Below are 22,925 nucleotides of genomic sequence, written 5' to 3' on the forward strand. Positions count from 1 at the left end.
CCACAACCCTCAGGGCAAGGGTTTTAAGTTATGCCCTGAGGGCATATAAGGTTTTATAGAAGGTGTTGTCGTAGAAACTTCAAAAAAGGCTCATCCGATTGGAAATTCAAAGGGTTCGTGCCCTTTTAATAGTCGAAAGTGATTGGATGGCAACTAGCCCCCCCCCACGCCCATCATTCCCCCAAATACATCCAATCAACATTTTGAGATAGCAATTTTGTTCAGCATAGTTGATTTCCAGATAGAAAATATGTTTTTTGATGAGGACAACCCCCACAACCCTCAGGGCAAGGGTCATACCCTGTGGGCATATACGGTTTTTATAGAAGGCGTTGTTATAGAAACTTCAAAAAAAGGATCATTCGATTAGAAATTCAATGGGCTAGTGCCCTTTTTAATAGTCAAAAGTGATTGGAGGGCAACTACCCCCCCCCCTGCTGCCCATCATTCCCCCAAACACATCCAATCAAAATTTTGAGATAGCCATTTTGTTCAGCGTAGTTGATTTCCAGATAGAAAATATGTTTTCGAGGAGGAAAATCCCCCACAACCCTTAGGGCAAGGGTTTTTAAGTTATGCCCTGGGGGCATATAAGGTTTTTATAGAAGGCGTTGTCGTAGAAACTTCAAAAAAGGCTCATTCGATTGGAATTTCAAAGGGATACTTCCCTTTTTTAGAGTCAAAAGTGATTGGAGGGCAACTAGCCCCCCCCACGCCCATCATTCCCCCAAAGACATCCAATCAAAATTTTGAGATAGCCATTTTGTTCAGTGTAGTTGATTTTCAGATAGAAAATATGTTTTTGAGGAGGACACTCCCCCACAACCCTCAAGGCAAGGGTTTTGAGTTACACCCTGGGGGCATATATGCTTTTATAGAAGGCGGTGTCGTAGAAACTTCAAAAAAGGCTCATTTGATTGGAAATTCAAAAGGCTAGTCCCTTTTTAATAGTCAAAAGTGATTTGAGGGCAACTGACCCCCTCTCACGCCCTGTTTTCCCCAAACACATCCAATCAAAATTTTGAGACAGCTATTTTATTCAACGTAGTTTTCAGTTCTGGAATTTAGGTCTTTGAGGATGAGAAACCCCCCACCCTGCCCTTCCTCCCCAAAGCCCTTAGGGTAAGGGTTGTAAATTATGCCCTGGGGGCATATAACGTTTTGTATAGACAACATTGTCGTATAAACTTCAGAGAGGGCTCATTAGATTGGAAACTGAAAGTTCTAGTTCACTTTTTAAGCGTCAAAAGATATTGGAGGGTAACCAGCCCCCCCCCCTAAACCTTATTTTCCCAAAGGCATCCCATAAAAATTTTAAGATAGCTATTTTGTCAAAAATAGTTCAAAGATTATATAACAAAAATTCTGGTGTTGACACAACCCACCAGGGCCCGGGGGCAGGCGTTATAAGTTATGTCCTGGGGGCATATATGGGTCTTATGAAAGGGATTCTCGTATTAACTTTAAAGAGGTTTCATTTGATTGGAAATTGTAAGTTTTAGTTCACCTTTTAAGAGTCAAAAGCGATCGGAGGGCATCCAGCCCCCCCCCCCTCCACGCCCTTCTTGACTCAAGCCCATCCGATAAAAACTGCGCAATATCTTTTTTTTTTAAATAGTTCAAAGACCATATAGCCAAAACTCAGGGGTCAACACAGCCCCCCAGGGCCAGAGGGCAGGTGTTGTAAGTTATGCCCTTTTGGAATTTATGGTTCTTATTGAAGGGATGCTAGTAAAAAACTCAGAGATGGCTCATTTGATTGGAAATTGAAAGTTCTAGTTAATTTTTTTCGAGTCAAAAGATATTGGAGGGCAACTAGCCCCCCACGCCCCTTGTACCCAAATGCATCCAATAAAAATTATTAGATAGGTATTAGGTTAAAAATTTCTCAAAAGTCAGATAACAAAAATTCAGGTGTTGTCACAAGCCCCCAGGGCCCAGGGGCAGGCGTTGTAAGTTATGCCCTGGGGCATATATGGTTCGTAAGAAAGAGATGCTCGTATAAACTCCAGAGAAGGATATTTGATTGGGTATTGAAATCCAGCCCTTTTTAGAGTCAAAAGTGACCAGAGGGCAACTGGCCCTCCAAGACTATTTCCCCCAAATACATCTGGTAAAAAATTTGAGGTTACCATTTTGTTAAAAATAGTTCAAAGATTATATAAAAAACTGCTTTGCGTATGGCCATTTCTGTTAAAAATAGTTCAAAGGTCAGATAGGAAAAACTCCTGTGTCGACACAACCCCCCCCCCCAGGGCCGGGGCCGGCATTGTAAGTATTTCTCTCGGGGCAGATATGGTTCTTTTGGAAGATGTACTCGAATAGACTTCAGAGAGGGTTTATTTGAATACAAATTTAAAATTGTAGTTCATTTTCTCAGAGTGAAAAAGATCAGAGGGCAACTAGCCCCTCCCGCCCTCCACGCCTTTAGGCGTATCGGATGGAAAAACCCATCTGATAAATATTTCAGGTGACCATTTTGTTAAAAATAGTTCAACCATCAGTTATTGAAACTCTAGGGTCGACACAACCTCCCAGGGCCCAGGGACAGGCGTTGTAAGTTATACTCTGGGGATTTATATGGTTTTTATAGAAGGGGTACTCGTATAAACTTCAGAGAGGGCTCATTTGATTGAAAATAGAAAGTTCTAGTTCACTTTTAAAGAGTCAAAAGAGACCGAAGCTTAATCTAGTTCCCCCACGCCCTTTTTCCCCAAATCCATCCAATAAAAATTTTGAGGTATCAATTTGTTAGAAATTGTTCAAACATCAGATAATAAAAACTCCGAGGTTTTACACAAGCCCATTTTTTCACTTTGACGCAGTAGGAAATGAAATCTCATCAGTTCAAATTGTTACTATAATTTTAGTGTTTATTTTCAGAGATAAGTACAAAAGAAAATATTTGTCACAAAATTGGTTTTCAGTGAAGCGCCAATTACGCAGTAGGTTTTAGACTTTAACAGTCAGAGAAGGAGGTAATTCCCCAATTCTTGTTTGAGGTGATTTTTGATTGTTTCAACCTTAGTTTGCATATTCAATTTAAGTTTTATTCATTTTACGATACATCTATTAATTTATATTAATATCTAATGTATGTTTATTTGCATTGATTGTTAATTTAATTTCACTTCGTTTCAAGTGTCATTTATACTTCAATAGGAAAATATTTTTTTTCATCTTAAGCTTGATTTTCATATTAAATCTAATCATTACTCGCTTTAAGATCTATTTATTCATTTATATCATTACTTGATGTGTGTTTTTACTATGATTGTTTATTTAATTTCTGTTCGTTTTGGGTTTTATTTAATCTTTAATAGTAATATCAGGTCGTTTTTAGTTGTAATTTTAAAATGTATTTGTATTTGCTGAGCTTAAGTTTAAAATTCCCTTTACTTTTATTTTGAAAAACTATTTTTTTCGGAAAGTTTTTTTAAATTAATTTTCTCAAAATATTGATGATTAATGTAGATTCATCCAGAGACAAGTGCTGATTTTGTTATTTCTAAACATCATAATGATTGACTTTTTTTATTTGACAATGTCAATGATTTCACTGTTGATCTAATTTATTCTTCTCATAAGGTTAAGCAGGAAATTCTTGGTTAAAGAATTTTTTGACAGATGCAAATCTATTGATGAACTTACTGTTACTGAAACTTGCTGCTTACTTTTTGAAACTTACTGCTATAGAACTTTAATGAGCAACCCTATGAGTTTCATCAATGACATTGCACAAGATGTCCTAAACTTGCTCACCCCCTTGGGGAGAGCAAGTTTAGGGCATCTTGACATGGTGACATTATCTGATTGATCATTCTTTAGTTAAAGTTTTTTTTATTTAGTTAAAGTGTAAAGTCATTGTTTTATCCATGGCAATCCAAGGTTAGACAGTCTTTACACAAAGTTGTTTTATGGAATTTAAAGGGAAAAACCATGTAGAACTTTAGCTTGCAAATAAATTTTGTTTGCTGATTAGCAAAAGTTCATCATTTTATTAGGAAGCTAAATGGTGGTAAATAAATCTTCAATGACTAAAAACATGATTTAGTTTTGATAATAAGCCTAAAGAAAACAAGAATCAAAAATCCTGGATATTCTTATCATAGGGGATTTGTGTTTTATTTCCCATACTCTTGAGAGAAAAAAAAATGATGCATCTTATTTGGCACCTCATATCAATGAAAAATTTAGTTTTTTTTTATAAATGGCAGAGTAGTTTGTTTATTCTTTCCATACTTTTGAGTATTTTTCATACAATTAATTTTTTTAGGACTCCCCTCCCTTGTCCCAGTAGTTTTAGGTTTCTTAAACAAAAAAAAGCAAATATTTTTTACAAATTACAAATGCTGTGTTTACAAATTGCAAATGCAACACTTGCAAAGAAACTACAGTTTTGAAAGCGTGTAGCATAAGACACTAACACGTTTCATCCACTCTAATATAATAATAATTAATCAAAAAAAGAAAAATATAAAAAAAACAGGCAAACAACAAACCAGACTCTTTGACAATATTTTTTCTATATCACAACCTCCTACCACCCTTCCTTATCACCTCCCTTCCTTCCTGCCGTCCCAGCTCTCTTCCTACCTGCCATTCCTCCTCCCTGTCATACCATCTCCCTACCACTCTTTATCCCTACTACCCTCAATCATATCAAACCATCAAAAATTAAGCTGACACATATACACCTGATCTTCTGAGTTTATTTATCTTGCTTGCAGATTCTGTTTTTGTTAATTTTTTGTTTTTTTGCCGTCCTTGATCAGAATAAATACTTTTAATACCCCCAGGTTTAGATTAGTAGAGGTTGGGTGGTGTACTGGTATCTGCATGTCACTATTTAATGGTATTATTCATTTATCTTTAGCTGGTCCAGTTGTTGACATCCTTGGGGATGAGATGACGCGTATCATTTGGGATCTCATAAAGGACAAGCTTATATTGCCATTTTTAGATGTTGAGTTACATGTCTATGACCTTGGTATAGAGAATAGGGATGCCACAGATGATCAGGTTACAATTGATTGTGCTGCAGCAGTTAAAAAGTACAATGTTGGAATCAAGTGTGCAACAATTACTCCTGATGAGAAAAGAGTTGAAGGTAATGTTTTTTGGCTTTTTTGTAGTGTGATTTTGTCTCTTTATGGTACTCTCTTGTATGTTTTGGCTTTTTTTTGCCCTTTCCTCTGTAATGTTTGTCCTATTCTTCTATTAATCAAGGCTTCTGTGAGCAATGGCATAATATTAGTTTCAAAAGACAGTAAATAAGAAATCTACTTCCTGTTGGCTCACACGGATACAACTGCAATTCTTCAACCAACCCCATCTCTATTTAACAATCAATAGAAGGTCATTTTTTTTTATCATAATTTATCCATCAACATTGGGAACTAGTATCCACTACTACTACTCCTAACAACTTACCATAGCACCGAGCTGCCCGAGGCCAACACAGCTACACACGCTCCCTCACCGTCCCAATCTATTCAACACCTCCCTCTTTACACCCTCCCAGGAAAGTTTCCATTTCCCTTAAATTTTTTCTTACAACATCCTCCCACCTTAACCAAGGATGACCTGTTTTCTGTTTAGCCCTAGATGATTGGCCAAAAAGAACAATCTTTGGCAATCTGTCATCCTTCATTCATGGAACCTGCCCTACCCATCTCAACCTTTCTATCATTATATCACTAGAAGGGGGATTGAACCACACTTTTCAAAGAGGCTACTGTTTAAAATACAGTCAGGTACCCAAAACCACCTGAAGGCAATTTGCTCTGGAAAACATCTAACAAGTCTTCCTCCGTTTTTTTTGGAGCGCCCATGCTTCAGAACCATATTTGACCACTTTCATCACTGTAGCTTCCAATGTTTTAATCTTAGTTTGCAAGAAGTCCCTTGGACCTCCAGTTGAATGGAAGCTTTGTGCATCCTAGGCCCATCTTGGTCACAACATGGTTTTCAGCACTAGGCAATGCTCTTCTATCATCAAGAGTTGAAATCCTCTACAATAATCTTAAGGCTGTTACCTCTGACTCATTATATTTTCATGCCTATAAATATTATGCTACTACAGAGAGTAACCCAATAGAGATAAATCAGCTAGAAAGAGGTGTTTCAGCTCAATAACGCCCACCAAAACAGACCAAGCCCAGAAGAAATATCTATTCATCTGAATCCAGTGCAAATGCTGTGTTGTTTACTAGGCTATAATTCTTTGAGGGACGCCACTCCTCAAGTGGGAATAGAGTTGATCGCATGGTCCCCAGTCTTGTCGGTACCCCAACAATATCGAGGCAGCTCTTTGCAGAGGCTGTTGTCCATATCCATAGCTGTTGCTGTTGTCCATAGAGGCATGTCCGTGATCTTAAGCCCTGTTGCAGTTGTCCTCCTATAGAGGATCCATCCCATGAGAGTGTTCTGCTTCACCATGCAATTTAACCCATTGTTAGGAGAAAGTTTGTAACTCACGGGACAACAAAAATGTTTAGACCTCTAGCAGCTTTAGCTGCTATAAGATCGCTATGGGTCTTCCAAGATAAATTACGATCAAGCTGGAAGCCAAAATAACAATTCAGGCACTTCAGTCCATTGAATTTGAATTTAAATCAACTTGGTGGAAATGACAAAAAACTTGAGAGCCATGGCTAATTAGAGTAAAGCAAAGACAGATAGTCTCAGTGAGAGGCAAAGCTGGTATGACCCTTTTTCAGAACTGTGTAAAAATGATGTCATTTCACTCTTTAATAGATGCTCTATCATCTATCCTAGGGCAAAACTGAGGTAGATAGCCATGGAGGAAGGGTAATTTTAATAGTGTATCAGTTCAGTGAGTCATTTGAAGGCAATTGGAGACCAAAGGCAGGCTATTAAAAAACATCTCCTTGAACTCCTCAAACTCACAGGCTTGTCAAATCTTCTAAAATCATAGAAAAACCTTTCTTTATATTCACTGACAAAATGCTCAAGCTTTAAAATACATTCTAGATTTAAACACACTTTTGATCTATTCAAGCTTTTTCAACCACAAACCAGCCATAGACTTGCTAAACGCAGTTAAAGCAGTGTTATCAGTAAAAGTCGTGATCAAACACTCAGTTCAGTAAAAATGCATTAAAAAAAAATACACAAGGTACAGAAGTGGTCCCAAAACGGGCCCCTGAGGTACTCCACACTTAAATTGAAAAGGAGATGGAAAAGAATATTTAATCCAGTTTGAATTGGTCTACCTCTTAGACAAACATCAAACCACTACAGATGGTTGCTTTGAACTCCAATAGACTAGACATTAAGTATAATTTCACAGTCTTATTACATACTTTCTAAAATCAATAAAAATGTTCAAGGGAGTTCCACCACGTTCAAAGCATTTACTAACATCATCCTAAAAGGACTGCAGGGCCACCGACGTTGAGTGTCCTTTCCTAAAGCTGAAGTGGGTTTCACTTGGCATGACTATTTTCATAAGGTAAAGCTTTTTATGTATAACTTTCAAATATTTTTGAAAACTGGGGAAGTATTAATATTAGCCTGTAATTTTTATTATTTGAATTAAAACCACCCCTGTAAAGGGCGGTGACTTTGTCTTTTAGGTGCATTAGGTAATACACTGGTTTGGAGGGTCAGATCAATTATGTGGATGAGATGTGGTTCTAAATAACGCATCACTGATTTAAAAGACTTAGATTATCTCTTGAATCTTGCTGTCCCTCAGTCTTGACTTTGGTGTGCTCCTAAGACAAAGTTCATCAAAATAGTCCATTTAAATGGGGATAGAACCCAGCCCTGCTTAACTGCTGATTTAATACAAAACCAGCTACTAACCATATTTCCTACCTTTACCGTAGCAATGTTATTCTCGTACATAACACTAATCACTTTAATGTATATATCTGGCATACTATACAAGGATAGGACCTTTGTTAACCCTGAGGGCTGAAGGGTTTTGATAACACAGGCAGGGTAAACGTTGGATTCAATTAATTTTCTTTTATTTTAGGTCTAAAGGAAAAAAAGCCAGCATTCTTGTCATCAGGGAAATCTTTTGATGTGTCCTAAATCGATAAATAGTTGACTAGAGGCCAGATCGCATTTTTTTTTGTTGAAACATTACTCAACAGATTATACTCCATTATTTTTTTTTCAGATTCTTGTGTAATACTTCAGGATGGTCGTGTCGAAACTTGTCCTGTTAGAGTGACTTAGGTAATAAGAGTAGATCCAAGGAGCGAGGACCTTACACGTTGGGTTAGTTTGGGTAGTTACAGTTCCTTTTCTGCAGTTTTTACTGACATTTGTATAAATGAATTTAACACCACCAAAGGGACGGTTACCTATGCATGCTTGTCTTTGTGTATTCTTATGGGTTCATCTTATTGATAAGAAACTTGCTTTTTTAAGCTACTGTCTTTTCCAATAAAAAAAAACAAAAACGATGCATTAAATCTTTACTGGGATTAGTCAATCAGAAATTTTCAGCTTGAAGGTAAACATGGTTCAACTCGACATGGGCGATGGGGGTATCAGGCTGTATGTATACTTGTGCCATCTGTATCTAATATATTTTGTTTTGTTCACTAAAACTGCTACTTTTGAACCATATTTTGGTTTTAGAATTTAAATTGAAGAAAATGTGGAAATCACCTAATGGAACCATAAGAAACATTCTCGGGGGGACAGTATTTAGAGAGCCAATTATATGCAACAACATTCCTCGACTAGTTCCTGGCTGGACTAAACCTATTATTATTGGCCGTCATGCCCATGCTGATCAGGTAAGGAGTTTGAGCCAATTGAAGGATGTTATTTGCATACCGACTAGCCAAACCAGCTTAGTTTGCGTCAGTAGGATAGAAAGTAAATCCAGGCCGGTGGAAAAAAGAGTTTCTGGTTTTTAGCGCCAAATTTAAAATTGCACTCATGTTTTCAAAATTTATAAACAACAGCCAACAATTTTTTTTTTGTGAATCGATAACTTCGTAAAATGTATATTATTTTTGAAAATATTGGAAAATTGTAACTTAAACACGATTACTATTGTAGATTTATGAGGAAAAGGTTGATTAGGATAATCAAAGTATGCAGGGATGCCACTTCACGAAAATGGGGGAATGTATTTTTCAAAACCCAAGGGGGGGGGGGGGAAGGGGGATTTTTCTTCCGATTCTTTGCCATGAAGAAATTCCAAATAAAATGTATTTTGAAAAATATGGGAGGAAGGGCAAACAAGTCTAGTGAGTCTTCAGACTTTTTTCAATTGATGCCTTCGGAAGAAGCATCGTCAGGTTTCAAAACGCTTGCTGTTTTTCGCTATTTGTACTATTTTTCACTTATTGATTTTATAAACAGCCTTTGCTTTCTGTCGTATATTGGACCCTTTTAGGCGCTGAAACATGGATTGCTGAGGACAACCATCCTTAAATAAAATGTGATATAAACATTAATGCTTCAGCAACATATTTAACTAAAAAACTCCGATGTGATATATGAATGTGTAATTCTTAACGATTTTCGAAAATAATTGGAGTTTTAGTGGAATAATTTGAATTTCCTTCTTTTTCTAGTTGGGGGCCCTCTTCTTCCTCCTTGAAGAAAAAAATTCTACGATTCTTCCTAAGGGCGTGGCCTGTTTTAAATATAATCGGAAATACTGATCGTATTAAGATAATCTCCGACTGTTACATAATAAAACCGTCACATGTTAAGTTATGTATCTCAGGTTGCATTTGCCCTCAACTTTACTATTTTTGTCTTCACTTGTAAATGAGGATATTCATTCAGGGGTAATTTTGAGTTATAGTTCCCTCGAAATCCATATTGCGCACTTGCTTCAAATTTACTCATTTAGAACTAGAGGAGGGGTTCAGATGTAAATTACCTCCTCTTCTATATTAAAGGGAAGGGTATCTTCAAAAATGCTGAAAATTTGGCCCTAAAAATACAGTTTTGAGGCTTCAGCCAGCCTCATGTTGTAACCAGATAAGGTTTGTTGTTTCCGTTTTTTGGGTTGTATTAGAGGACCTTGCTAAAGGGTCTCAAAACTTATTATAACTGTATTCACACCAGCGTTGTCATTTGATCCAAATAACAAGATCTGATCAATTTGGTCCATGTGTTCGAATGCAACTTCTCTGAATCAAATGCTGGTTATCAATATGCAAGGGTGCTTAAAGAGGGGGCTGATGCTTCTCTTCTCCTCTCGGAAAATACGAAAAAAATCCAATTGTCTCTATATCCTGGGAAAAGCTTACGCTCTTTGGATTTTTGTTGTCAAACTTAGCCCCCCCCCCCTCCCCGCGTTCCACCTGAAAAATTTTGACCATTCCAGTGAGATTAAGTTTTGATATTCTCATTTTTTGTGCTGTCACAGGATAAAATTATCTTTTGTTTTATATGACCCTTGCAAATATTCCAACTTCTTTCTCAAGGTTTGCTTTTGCTAATCTAGATTCCTTATCGGATATATAATGAAAGGTAATGACATTGAGCTGTTACCAAGCTGAGAATGATAAGTATTTCCACAGAACATTTCTTCGAAGTTATGAAATGTTCTTTTCTAACTGAAACTCTGACGTTTTTTTCGTTGTTTGTTACAAAATATAATTATATTTAAACATTTTAGTTGTCTATTTACGATTCGAACGTACTTTAGGCCACAAAAATAAGATGCAATTTCTTATGAAACCTGCATATTCTTTTTTAAGCTCAGCCATTAAGAGTTCGAGTTTTTCAAGATTCGAAAGTACTTTGAATCTCGAAAATAATATATTTTTTTTTATAAAATATGCATTTTTTCTCTTTTTTGGAGCAAAGCCATCATTCGTAATATGATTCATTCTTTGCTAGGCTCCAGCTAAAAAACAGCTGAAGGGTTTTTCCTTTATTATCATAAAAAGATCACAGGCATATAAGAAGAAAATTTGTTTCCCAGATTAAACTTGTTAGAAAAAAACAGGGCCAACAGCTGAAGGGGTTTCCTTTATTATCATAAAAAGATCACAGGCATATAAGAAGGGAATTTGTTTCCCAGATTAAACTTGTTCGAAAAAAAACAGGGCCAACAGCTGAAGGGTTTTCCTTTATTATCATAAAAAGATCACAGGCATATAAGAAGGAAATTTGTTTCCCAGATTAAACTTGTTAGAAAAAAACAGGACAATACAGTGGATTTAATGTCTTGGAGTGTATAATTAATAAATCTAACTGTGAGTCCACCAGAGGAACTTACATTCAATTTGATTTCAGTACAGAGCCACTGATTTCCTTGTGCCAGGTGCTGGAACCTTAGAAATAAAATGGCGAGCTGCTGATGGGAGCGAAACTATATCTCATATTGTCAACGAATTTGAAGGTCCTGGCATAGCTATGGGAATGTACAACACAGATTCTTCTATTAGGTAATTTGCTGGCTTGTATTTATTAAAGTGTTTAAGTCCTAGCCGAGTAGTTAACGCACTAGACTTGAGACCCATTGCCCGTGAGGATAGGGGTTCGAGTCCTGGTGTCACTGGTTATTTGGTTTGAACGGGAGTGAGTGGCGTGAGTGGGGTTCGAGTCCTGGTGTCACTGGTTATTTGGTTTGAACGGGAGTGACTGGCGTGAGTGGGGTTCGAGTCCTGGTGTCACTGGTTATTTGGTTTGAACGGGAGTGAGTGGCGTGAGTGGGGTTCGAGTCCTGGTGTCACTGATTATTTGGTTTGAACGGGAGTGAGTGGCGTGAGTGGGGTTCGAGTCCTGGTGTCACTGGTTATTTGGTTTGAACGGGAGTGAGTGGCGTGAGTGGGGTTCGAGTCCTGGTGTCACTGGTTATTTGGTTTGAACGGGAGTGAGTGGCGTGAGTGGGGTTCGAGTCCTGGTGTCACTGGTTATTTGGTTTGAACGGGAGTGAGTGGCATTAGTGGGGTTCGAGTCCTGGTGTCACTGGTTATTTGGTTTGAACGGGAGTGAGTGGCGTGAGTGGGGTTCGAGTCCTGGTGTCACTGGTTATGTGGTTTGAACGGGAGTGAGTGGCGTGAGTGGGGTTCGAGTCCTGGTGTCACTGGTTATTTGGTTTGAACGGGAGTGAGTGGCGTGAGTGGGGTTCGAGTCCTGGTGTCACTGGTTATTTGGTTTGAACCGGAGTGATTGGCGTGACTCTGTAAGCTCATCCAAAGTCGACCAAGCTAAATGGGTACTTGGAGAAGTCTGGTGAAAGTAAATAAGAAGGAAGTGTGAAAGCACAAGATGGCTGGCCCCCAGCATCCCATTGCACTTCCTGGCTGAAGGGCCTTGAAACGGAGATCAACACCGCCGGTAGGGATTTCAAAATCTAATACCGTATCATTTACCTTTAACCTTAAGCTATTTTGCTAGTTAATTTATATTATGCAAAGGTAATTATTCTGTGCTCAAGGATGTATAACCTATGATGGAATTTATCTATTAGGGTTAGAAAACAAAAATGGACGAGAGGGGCACTGGATTCCCTCCAATCACTTTTGACTCTCAAAAAGGGACACTTAAACTTTCAATTTCCGAGCAAATGACCCCCCTTCTATGTTTCTACGACCAACCCCTCTATACAAAGTGCCAGAAAAAAACAATACATGGAAGCCATATCGCTCTTTACTTCTTCTTCTTCTTCTATTTCACGGCAGGCGGGTTTTTCAGTTGATACTATTTAGCCCTTTTCCTTTTGCTTCACTCTGTGGGCTACAGAGCTACTGGCTTGGTTGTCTCTTATCTATTAGATATTCTCAGATATCTTTCAATAGATCTTTTGACTCAAGGAGTTCAAATATAAGATGATAGATATCGATTTCTGTGCTCTGTGTGCAGGTATAGTCGGCTAGGCTCTTGGCTGCAAGTGATATTTTGTGGTGTTTGAAGCACTTTAACAGTTTACTAGGCAAAGTATGCTGTGCAGACGTCAGCATATTGCATTCAAATAGGCAGTGGTCAATTGTTTCATTATTCATAATACAATACCTGCAAAGAGGGGACAGGGTAACTGAACCACTTGAATTAGGAAACTGATACGAGAATGCAAGAAAGTTTAGTCCATTTGTTCCAGAACGAATTCGATGATAAATTTTAGAAAAGTACTTATTGGGAAAGGGGGAAAGCGTAGGATTTTTCTTATTAAACATAGTATCTGATAGTCTCCATCGGTAAATATCTCTAATGGGGATTGGTCTCCCACTTGGCTGGTCAATATTTATAGCATTTTTTGCTATTTCATCAACCTGATGATTACCACTTATACCAGAGTGGCTAGGAATATACTGAAAATAAGTTCTTATGCCACTTGATTATCTATAATACTAAGACAATGATAAGTGTCAATATCCAGCTTATACTGGGGAGCTGAAGACAGCAACTCAAGGCTTGATAAAGAGTCAGAATAAACTATAATATTATTTGAATTAGCAATCAAGGGTTTATTTTCCATAAGGTGTTCTAATGCCATGATTATGGCATTTAACTCTGCAGACATTATAGATACATTATTGTAGAATCTCTCACCCATTACAATTTTCAGGTGAGGAAGGAAGGCACCACTTGCTACCTTCCCATTCATTTTGGCCCCATCAACAAAGATTTGGAAATAGTTTTTATAAGTAATTGTATTAAGTTCAGCAAATTTTTTCTGGACAAAAGTGATGGGGGTTAAATCTTTAGTCCACTTTGAGAAATCAGTATTTATTATGGGGATTGGCAAATTCCATGGTGGGGAATGGGGGAAAGTAGGTGCAATAGACTGTGCGTGTAGAGGGAACTTCTTCTGAATATTGGTATGCTCTTCTACAATGCTTCTTTACATGGCTGGATTTCTTAGCCAATTATGTAGGGCGTGTGAGCTATTTGCTTCAATTTTTGTAAGATGTTTTGTCAAGAGAAAGCTATGTCTCTCCCTTATTGTTTTTAATCCACTCTCCATAAGCAGAAACTTGGTGCTTGTGGGTTTCCTAAAACCAAATATGAGACGTATTATATCGTTTTATATTGTTTCAATTTTTTGCATCTGGGTCTTTGCACTTGCACCATAGACGATGAGCCCATAGTCAATATGGGGCCTTATATGTGATTTATAGAACTGGAGTAAGGTAATATTTTTACAGCCCCAGGGTGTGGAAAGAAGTCTTTTTAGTATAATGGTTTTTCTATAGCATTTTTTTATTGTGTTTGAAATGTGGAGGTGGAATTTGAGCTTTTGGTCGAGCGTGAGACCAAGTTATTTAATATGATTATCTTCTGGAATAATTGTTTCATCATGAGTTAGTCTTGAATTAAAATGATTTCGTCTACAGTAGAATTGAATTGTTTTTTACTTAGTAGGTGCAATGGGTAGATCTAAATGTTGAGAGAATTTTTCAAGTAAGAAAGGTGACTTTTGCAGCTTTTACTGGGCTATATCCAAGGTATTGTCAGCTGACCATAGCACCAGATCATCAGAATATTGGAGATTCGTGTGGGGGTGGGTCATGCCCTAGATATATCGAGCAATGAGGAGGCAGCTGAGGACTGCTCCTTAAGGAAGGCCTTTAGTTATTGTCTTTAGGGGTGAAGAGGCTGAACCTACACAAACAATGAAACTTCGCAATTCTATGAAAAATTTTATGAAAGATGCTAGCTTTGGGGGTAGTCCAAGGTTTGCCAGTATATTAAAAAAGATCTGGGGGTTCACATTGTCATATGCCCCTTCAAAATCTAGGAAAGCTGCAACTAGGACATTATTTTTTGAGAATGATTTATTTATTGCATTTGTTAACAATATAAAATCATCTTCTGCGGAGTGGGTTTTCCTGAAACCAGGGTGGGTGTGAGGTATCATATCTTTACTTTTTCTTCTTCTAGTTAACAGCAGGCCGGCTTTTCGGTAACACTATTTAGCCCTTTTACTTTTGCTTCACTCTGTGGGCTAATGAGCCACTGGCTTGATTGTCTCTTATTTATTAGAAATTTTCAGATATCTTTCAGTAGATCTTTTGACTCTAGGAGTTCAAATATAAGATGATAGATGTCGATTTCTATGCTCTCTGTGCAAGTATAGTTGGCTAGGCTCTTGGCTGATAGTGAGATTTTGTGGTGTTTGAAGCATTTTAACAGTTTACAAAGCAAGGTATGTTGTGCAGACGTCAGCATATTACATTCAAATAGGCAATGGTCAATTGTTTCATTATTTAAAGAAAGAAAAACGAGCAGTAATGGGGTTTTTATAGGCCAAATGAACGCTTTCTTATGCACGCTTTCTTATTATGTACGCTTTCTTATGCTGATTTTCATCAAATTAAGGCTATTGCTGAAAATTCTTTTCAGCATGATTTTAGGATTTCTAGACGAAGACTTTCTGAGAAATTACACCATTTAAAGTTGAAAAAGCTCTCTAATAATCCACCTTTTGTCCCAAATGCGTACCCTGGTCCTGCTGTGATAAATTTCAGCTCAATGCCCCTTACAACAGAGCAAAATCAGGTTCTGTCGAAAGGATTGAAATTTTCGATAACCCCTTCGAAAATACCTTATAGTGATATTATCGCGAACACAGAGGGGGCTTTTCATGACTCTCATGCGGATATTGGAGAGATTGCTGAGGTTAGAGCACAATTTGTTGAAACTTTGTCGGATTCGCCTTCTGTTAATAATCGAAGTTTAAAAAATTTTAGAAAAAATGAACACTTGGTCTTCCACGCACTACATAAAGATCATTCTAGAATTATTACGAAAGCCGATAAAGGCAATACTGTTGTTGTATTAGATTCAGATGATTACGACAAAAAAGTCAGAGAAAGGTTAAATAATCCTAACGCATATGAACAATCAGCTACCGATCCCACAGTAAAATATGTACGGGATGTCCGAAAAGAGCTTTCTTATCTAAAAGGAAAAGGTGAAATTACAGATCAGTTGTACAAAAGGTTTTACCCAGGCGGATGCACGTCCCCTCGCTTTTATGGTCTTTCTAAAGTTCATAAGCCCGGTAATCCACTTCGACCCATTGTTTCTTCTTTTAATTCTCCTACATCAAAAATAGGGAAATTCTTATCAGTGATATTTCGGCCACTGATTCAGGCTCAAAAATCCTATATTAAAAATTCCGATGATTTTGTTTCCAAGGTAAAGCAAGTTTCGGTTAAACCAAACACAAGAATTGGCAGTTTTGATGCAGATTCAATGTATACCAATTGTGATCCTCAAAAGGCCGAACTGTTTTTGGAGCAAAAACTTAATTCTAAACCATCTATATCAGAAAATTCTGCTTTTTCTAATCAGACACTTCTTTCGCTTACAGCCTTTTGTAACAGAACTACTTTTTACTTCCATTATAGAGGCATTTTTTATAGACAGAAATATGGGCTCTCCATGGGTGCCCCTCTTTCTCCAATACAGGCTGATATTTTCATGGAAGACCTTGAAGAAAGGGCTATTTTGCAAAGTTCTTGTAAACCTGAATTTTGGGTTGGTTTTAAAGATGACATTTTCTATTTATGGGAGCATGGTGACGAGTCTTTGGGTTCTTTTCTTCACTTAATCAACTCCTTGGATCCAAAACTAAAATTTACTCAGGAATCATAGACAGAGAGACGTCTTCCATTCTTAGATGTTCTGGTGCACCGAAATGATTCAGGCTTCGAGTTTAGTGTCTATAGAAAACCCACATATAATGACCGTTACTTAAGTTATTCCTCTAATCATTCTCCTGCTGTGAAAAGAGGAGTTGTTACTTCTCTAGTTGATACAGCATTGAAAGTTTGTTCAACACGTTTCTTGGATTTAGAGCTCAACCACCTTAGAGATATTTTATTTGTTTAATAAATTCTGTAATTGCAAAACGCATTAAAAGATTATCAGATAGTTCCACAGAAAACACAAATCAAAGGGAAAATTCAGTTTATCTTGGTCTCCCATATGTTAAAGGGATTTTCAGACCACATTTCAAAAAATCTAAGGAAAAATAACATTTACACTTATTATAGACCCAGAAAAACTATCAGGTCCCAAATTTATAAAGGAAAAGACCCTTTCCCAATGGGTAAAAACGCACATGTCAATAGACTCCATTATTCGTGTGGCCTTTGGTCTGTCGAACGAACTGACCAGTGATTAGCGGATCGATTAATTCAGCACTCTATTTCAATTAATAATACACTTAAAAAGCGAAAAACAACAGAAAATTTTGACTCTGCCCTTGCAGAGCACATTTTTGAAAAACCAGACCATACTATTTTGTTTAATCAAGCTAGTCTTATTTCGCATGACAAAGGTATTGTCCCGCACTACAGAGAAGCTGTTGAAATTTATAAATACCAACATTTAGGTCTAGCTTTAAACAGAGATTCCGATGATTTAAGAATAAACGAGTTATATTTCGGTTTTCTCAAAAGAGAAGCTGATACTTTAGTAATCCCTGAAATAAACCTTGAACCACTTTCTCAGTCATATAATCAAACACGTGAACAACCCCTTAGGTTTCAAAGAGTGTCTGCAAGAAATGCATTAATTAAAATCCGAAATCAGATTACATAGTTCTCCAACTTATTTAATTGCTGGTTCGTTTTGTTTTTTCGAGTGAATGAATTGGTTTCCTTCTCTTTGTCAGTTGTTCGCTAGTATCCGTCGACGGCAGTTCATGTTTTTTTTTTTGGATTTTGTGCAAATCGTGGATATTGGCGAATAACTCGCTTTTATTGTGTTAGGTAGTTGGTTTTAATTCTTTTAATTTTTTAGCTTTTATTGATACATCGTTTCGTTTCGCGCTGAAGAAGAGAGGCGTTTGTCCTCTCGAAATATTCGCTTTGTTTTTTCAGTATCTTCATTTGGCCTATAAAAACCCCATTTTTTCTCGTTTTTCTTTCTTTATGTGATGTCAGGCCAATGTGGTTTAAGATATTATCTTTGTTTCATTATTCATATTACAATGCCTGCAAAGAGGGGACAGGGGAACTGAACCACTTGAATTAGGAAACTTATACGATAATGCAAGAAAATTTAGTCCATTTGTTCCAGAACGAATTCTATGATAAATTTTAGAAAAATACTTATTGCGAAAGGGGGAAAGGATAGGATTATTCTTATAAAAATTAATATCTGATAGTCTCCATCGGTAAATATCCCTAATGGGGATTGGTCTCCCACTTGGCTGGTCAATATTTATAGCATTTTTTGCTATTTCATCAACCTGATGATTACCACTTATACCAGAGTGGCTATATACTGAAAATAAGTTCTTATGCCACTTGAAGCAAGATTATCTATAATACTGAGACAATGATAAGTGTCAATGTCCAACTTATACTTAGGAGCTGAGGCCAGCTACTCAAGGCTTGATATAAGGTGTTCTAATGCCATGATTATGGCATTTAACTCAGCAGACATTATAGATACACATTATATAATCTCTTGCCCATTGCAATTTTCAGGTGAGGAAGGAAAGCACCACTTGCTTCTCTCTCATTCATTTTTGACCCATCAACAAATATTTGGAAGTGGTTTTTATAAGTAATTGTATTAAGTTCAGCAATTTTTTTCTGGACAAAAGCAATGGGGGTTAAATCTTTATTCCACTTTGAGAAATCAGTATTTATTATGGGGAATGACCAATTCCATGGAGGAGATTGAGGGAAAATAAGTGCAATAGACTTTGCCGGTACAGGGAACTTCTTCTGAATATTGAAATACTCATCTGCAATGCCTCTATACATAGCTGGATTTCTTAACCAATTAGGTAGGGTGTGTGAGCTATTTGATTTATTTTTTGTAATATGTTTTGTCAAGAGAAAGCTACGTCTCTCCCTTATTGTTGATAATCCACTCTCCATAAGCAGAAACTTGGTGCTTGTGGGTTTCCTAAGACCAAATATGAGACGTATTATATCATTTTGTATTGTTTCAATTTTTGCATCTGGGTCTTTGCACATGCACCATAGACGATGAGCCAATAGTCAATATGGGGTCTTATATGTGATTTATAAAACTGGAGTAAGATTTTCTCCTTACATCCCAGGGTGTGGAAAGAAGTCTTTTTAGTATATTTGTTTTTCAGTAGCATTTTTTTATTGTGTTTGAAATGTGGAGGTGGAAATTAAGTTTTTGGTCGAGCATGAGACCTAGGTAATTAATATGATTATCTTCTGGAATAGGTGTTCCATTTAGAGTTAGTGTTGCATTAACATGATTTCGCTTTCGGTGAAATTGGATTATTTTTGACTTTGTAGGTGCAATGGGTAAATCTGAATGTTGAGAGAATTTTTCAAATTGGAAAAGTGACTTTTGCAGCTTAGACTGTGAAGTCTCAAAGGTGTTGCCAGATGACCATAGCACCAGATCGTCATCATATTGTAGATTCGTGTGGGGATGTTCATGTCCCAGAGATATAGGGCAAAGAGGAGGCAGCTGAGGACTGCTCCCTGAGGAAGGCCTTTGGTTATTGTCTTTTGGGGTGAAGAGGCTGACCCTACACAAACAATGAAACTTCGCAATTCTATGAAAGATTTTATGAAAGATACTAGCTTAGGGGGTAGTCCAAGGTTTGCAAGTTTGTTTAAAAGGATTTGGTGGTTCACATTGTCATATGCCCCTTCAAAATCTAGGAAAGCTGCAACTAGGACATTATTTTTTGAGAATGATTCATTTATTGCATTTGTTAGCAATATGAAAGCATCTGTTGAGGAGTGGTGTTTCCTGAAACCAGTTTGAGTGTAAGGGATCATATTATTTTTTTCAACAAACCAGAGGAGTCGGTAATATATCATTTTCTCCATTATTTTCCCCATCACAGGAGTAATCATTATGGGCCTGTAAAACTCAGGTTTATTTTTGGGTTTATTTTTCTTTAGGATTGGTTTTCCATAACATTTCCATATATTGGGGAACATAGAAGATGCCCAAGCATGATTATAACAGTTTAGAAGTTCCTGTTTGTATGAAGGGGTGAGATTCTTTATCCATGTAGGGTATATATTGTCATACCTGCCGCTAGTCTTCGTCCTAATATGATGTACTGCATTATTTATTTCCTGGATTGAAAATGGGCTGGTTATACTCAGATCCTGGGCGTGGTTGGTAACTTGGGTTCATAGGGATTGGGGATAATTTGCTGCAATTATTTGATGTTAGCTTATTAACAAAAAGAGTGGCAAATAGCTTAGCTTTTTCATTATCATTGTCATAATGGGTATTATTATGTATAAGCTCATACAGGAGTGGGTTGGGGGAAGTCTTTTTCCCACAGATGTGGCTTATAACTTTATGTATAATTGGCTCATGTGTTTCTCTGGAGAGATTATTTGCAAAAATATTCCAGTAGTTATATTTAGCATTTATTATAGTTCTTTTTAGATTAGATTCTGCTTGTAATTTTTGTAAATATGTAGTAGGTAATGGTTTTTTTTATGAATATTCTCCTAGCTGCCTTTTTTGTTCTCCATTTGTTTTGACACTCATTTGTCCACCATGCTTTGGGAACGTGTTTAGGGAAGGTTTTCTTGGGTGTTGTCCTTGGGATAGCCTGATTAGCTGTATTTATTAGTAAATATGCCAAAATTTCAGCATGTGTGTCAACTGTTGTGTTTGAAATGCATGAATTTTGGGTGAAACTTGTAACTTCATCATATAGCTTATTTTGGAACATAGGCCAATTTGCTTTAGTGTTGACATATCTAGAGGTATGTGATAAGGTTTCAGCAGATTCATTTAGGGAGCAAACGATAGCAAAGTGGTCAGTACATAGACTATCAATTTTATTTATATAAATTTTATTCAAAATATTTAATGACACAATTTGTAGGTCAATTGTAGAGAAGCTGCAATATGTATTGCAGCTTCTGGGGTTGAAATATGTATTCAGGTTTGGAGGGGTAGCAACAGCTAATTCAATATTATTTGAAGTCATACGCTCAATGAACTTACCAGCTTTATTTGCTGGTTTATTCCCCCACAAGAGGCTGTGGGCATTGAAGTCTCCACAAATAATGATATTTTTTAACATATTAGAATTATTAATATATTTGAAGAAATCCTTGGCATCTGTAGTTTGGCCATTAGGGTTATGAAAGCTTATTATGTAAGTTTTTGTATTATTCAGCCAAATACTGATACCAATTGTATCAACATCATTTACAAAATCTGAAAAGTTGATGCCACAGAATTTTATATTATTATTAACTATTAAAGCTACTCCACCTCCTTTTCTCTCTGATGATCTATCCTTTCTCAGGATAGTATATCCCAGAGACTTAATTTATTAATATTGGGTTAAATGAGTCTCCTGGAGGCAAGCAATATTGATGGATTTATTATTCATAAAAGATATAAGTTCATTTAGCTTGTTTTCTGTGAGTGATCTTACATTCCACTGGAGTATTGATATGTTTTGTGTTGTTGATTTATTTTTCATTTGACTGTGTATCAATGTTCAGCTTTGTTAGTAGTAAAGCATGATCTTTTTTTGCTTGAATGAGCATATCATCAGGGATGTAGATTTTTGCCAATTCTGCAATGATTTTGTTTTCTGTAGTTGATGTATATTCATGGCCTCGACTGCATTACAGTTTAGAATGAATAAGCATATATTTGGAGATTGCATGTTTAGTTGTGCATCCTGTTTGTCAGATAAGGGATTAATTCCTCGTAGTGTTTCTGGTTTGTTTTTTCTTAGGAGGGGGGGGGGGCAGGCTGACCTCATCTCACTGGACAAGGAAGCTTGTTGACTTGGTGATTCTTTCTAATAGGGATGTGAGCTAGGGGGCTTAGAGGATGGTGTTTTAAAAGGGGTGCTTGATGCATTGGGGGCGTTTGACTTGGGGGTTTTGGTTGGTTTCATTACAGGCTTTATTTGGTATTGTTGGGCAGCATTTGCTTCCATTGCTGCAAAGGGGTATGGAATGGCCTTCTCTGTTGCTATTTGGAGTGTTAGTGCTCATTTTCTTATATGCAGGGCATAGTGATTTATTGGTAGATTCATGTGGGCCTTTGCAATTGATTCATGTAGGCTGAGTGTTGTTGCAAGTTGTCAACTCTTTAGGATGGAATGCTTTACAATTACTTCACGCTAGGAGAATTTCATTACATTTGTTTGTTGTGTGTCCCAGTTTGAGACACTTGTGACACTGGATAGGCTTTGGTTTGTATTCCTTCTGCGGTTTGATTTGCCCAAATAGGAATAAGTTTTCCGGGATATTAATTTTTTCCTTCAGGGTAAATAAGAAGGATCTACTTGTTTTTAGGCCATTAGAGTTAGATTTACCAAGTTGGGTAACATCTTCAACTGGGATTGTGTTTCCAGCCCTATCTGAGAGCCCTTCTTTTAACTCCTGAATGGGTATTTCTGGGGGAACATTATAAACTACTATTTTTGTTGGGGATTGCTTTGGCTTCCATTTATATGCATTAATTGGGGTATTCAGAAGGGACTTTACGTTGATTATTGAGTCTGCTGATTTCTGATCTTGGACAGCTATTAGCAGAGATCCATCACGGTGAATATTAAGAGAGATCATTGATTTTATCAATTTTAAAATTGCAATTCTCATTGCAGTAATCTTCTATTTCAAAGGGGGTATTAGGAGAAATTTTAAGGTAAATTCCCAAGTTATGGGATGGAGGATCTTGGGCGGGGAGAGGGGAAATGCTTTTGATTGGGGAGATTTTTTTTTCCTTTTTTTAGAGCTTCTAGAAAGGACCTCTTGAAACCTATTATCATCATTTATAGTGACATTAGCCTCTACACTGATCATTGTCCTATTTTCAGAATTGGAGCTATCATGTAAGCTCTGTGATAGTGAACTTGACCAGCCAAGATGGGTATCAATTTCACTGGTATTTGGGGAGGGATTTGGGGGGACATTTTTTTTTGAGGACTTCTAAGCATTGCCTATTGGAATAAGCTTTAAACTAAAACAAGAAAGGATATTAAAATGATGCCAGACCGTCAGCACTCT

General features: G+C 37.0%; 1 protein-coding gene across 1 annotated transcript in view; it reads left to right on the top strand.

Moving 5' to 3' along the window:
• LOC148943268 (isocitrate dehydrogenase [NADP] cytoplasmic-like) overlaps positions 1-22,925 on the top strand; it is a 69,218-nt gene that overhangs the window by 13,173 nt on the left and 33,120 nt on the right. The window contains exons 2-4 of the mRNA XM_089101071.1: positions 4,877-5,110; positions 8,623-8,783; positions 11,254-11,405. Coding sequence (XP_088957197.1) covers positions 4,877-5,110; positions 8,623-8,783; positions 11,254-11,405 — 547 coding nt within the window. The remainder of the gene's footprint in view (positions 1-4,876; positions 5,111-8,622; positions 8,784-11,253; positions 11,406-22,925) is intronic.

This window comes from Artemia sp. Qi Xiang Cuo, chromosome 15, assembly GCF_049724085.1.
Source record: "Artemia sp. Qi Xiang Cuo chromosome 15, ASM4972408v1, whole genome shotgun sequence".
Lineage (NCBI taxonomy): Eukaryota > Metazoa > Arthropoda > Branchiopoda > Anostraca > Artemiidae > Artemia > Artemia sp. Qi Xiang Cuo.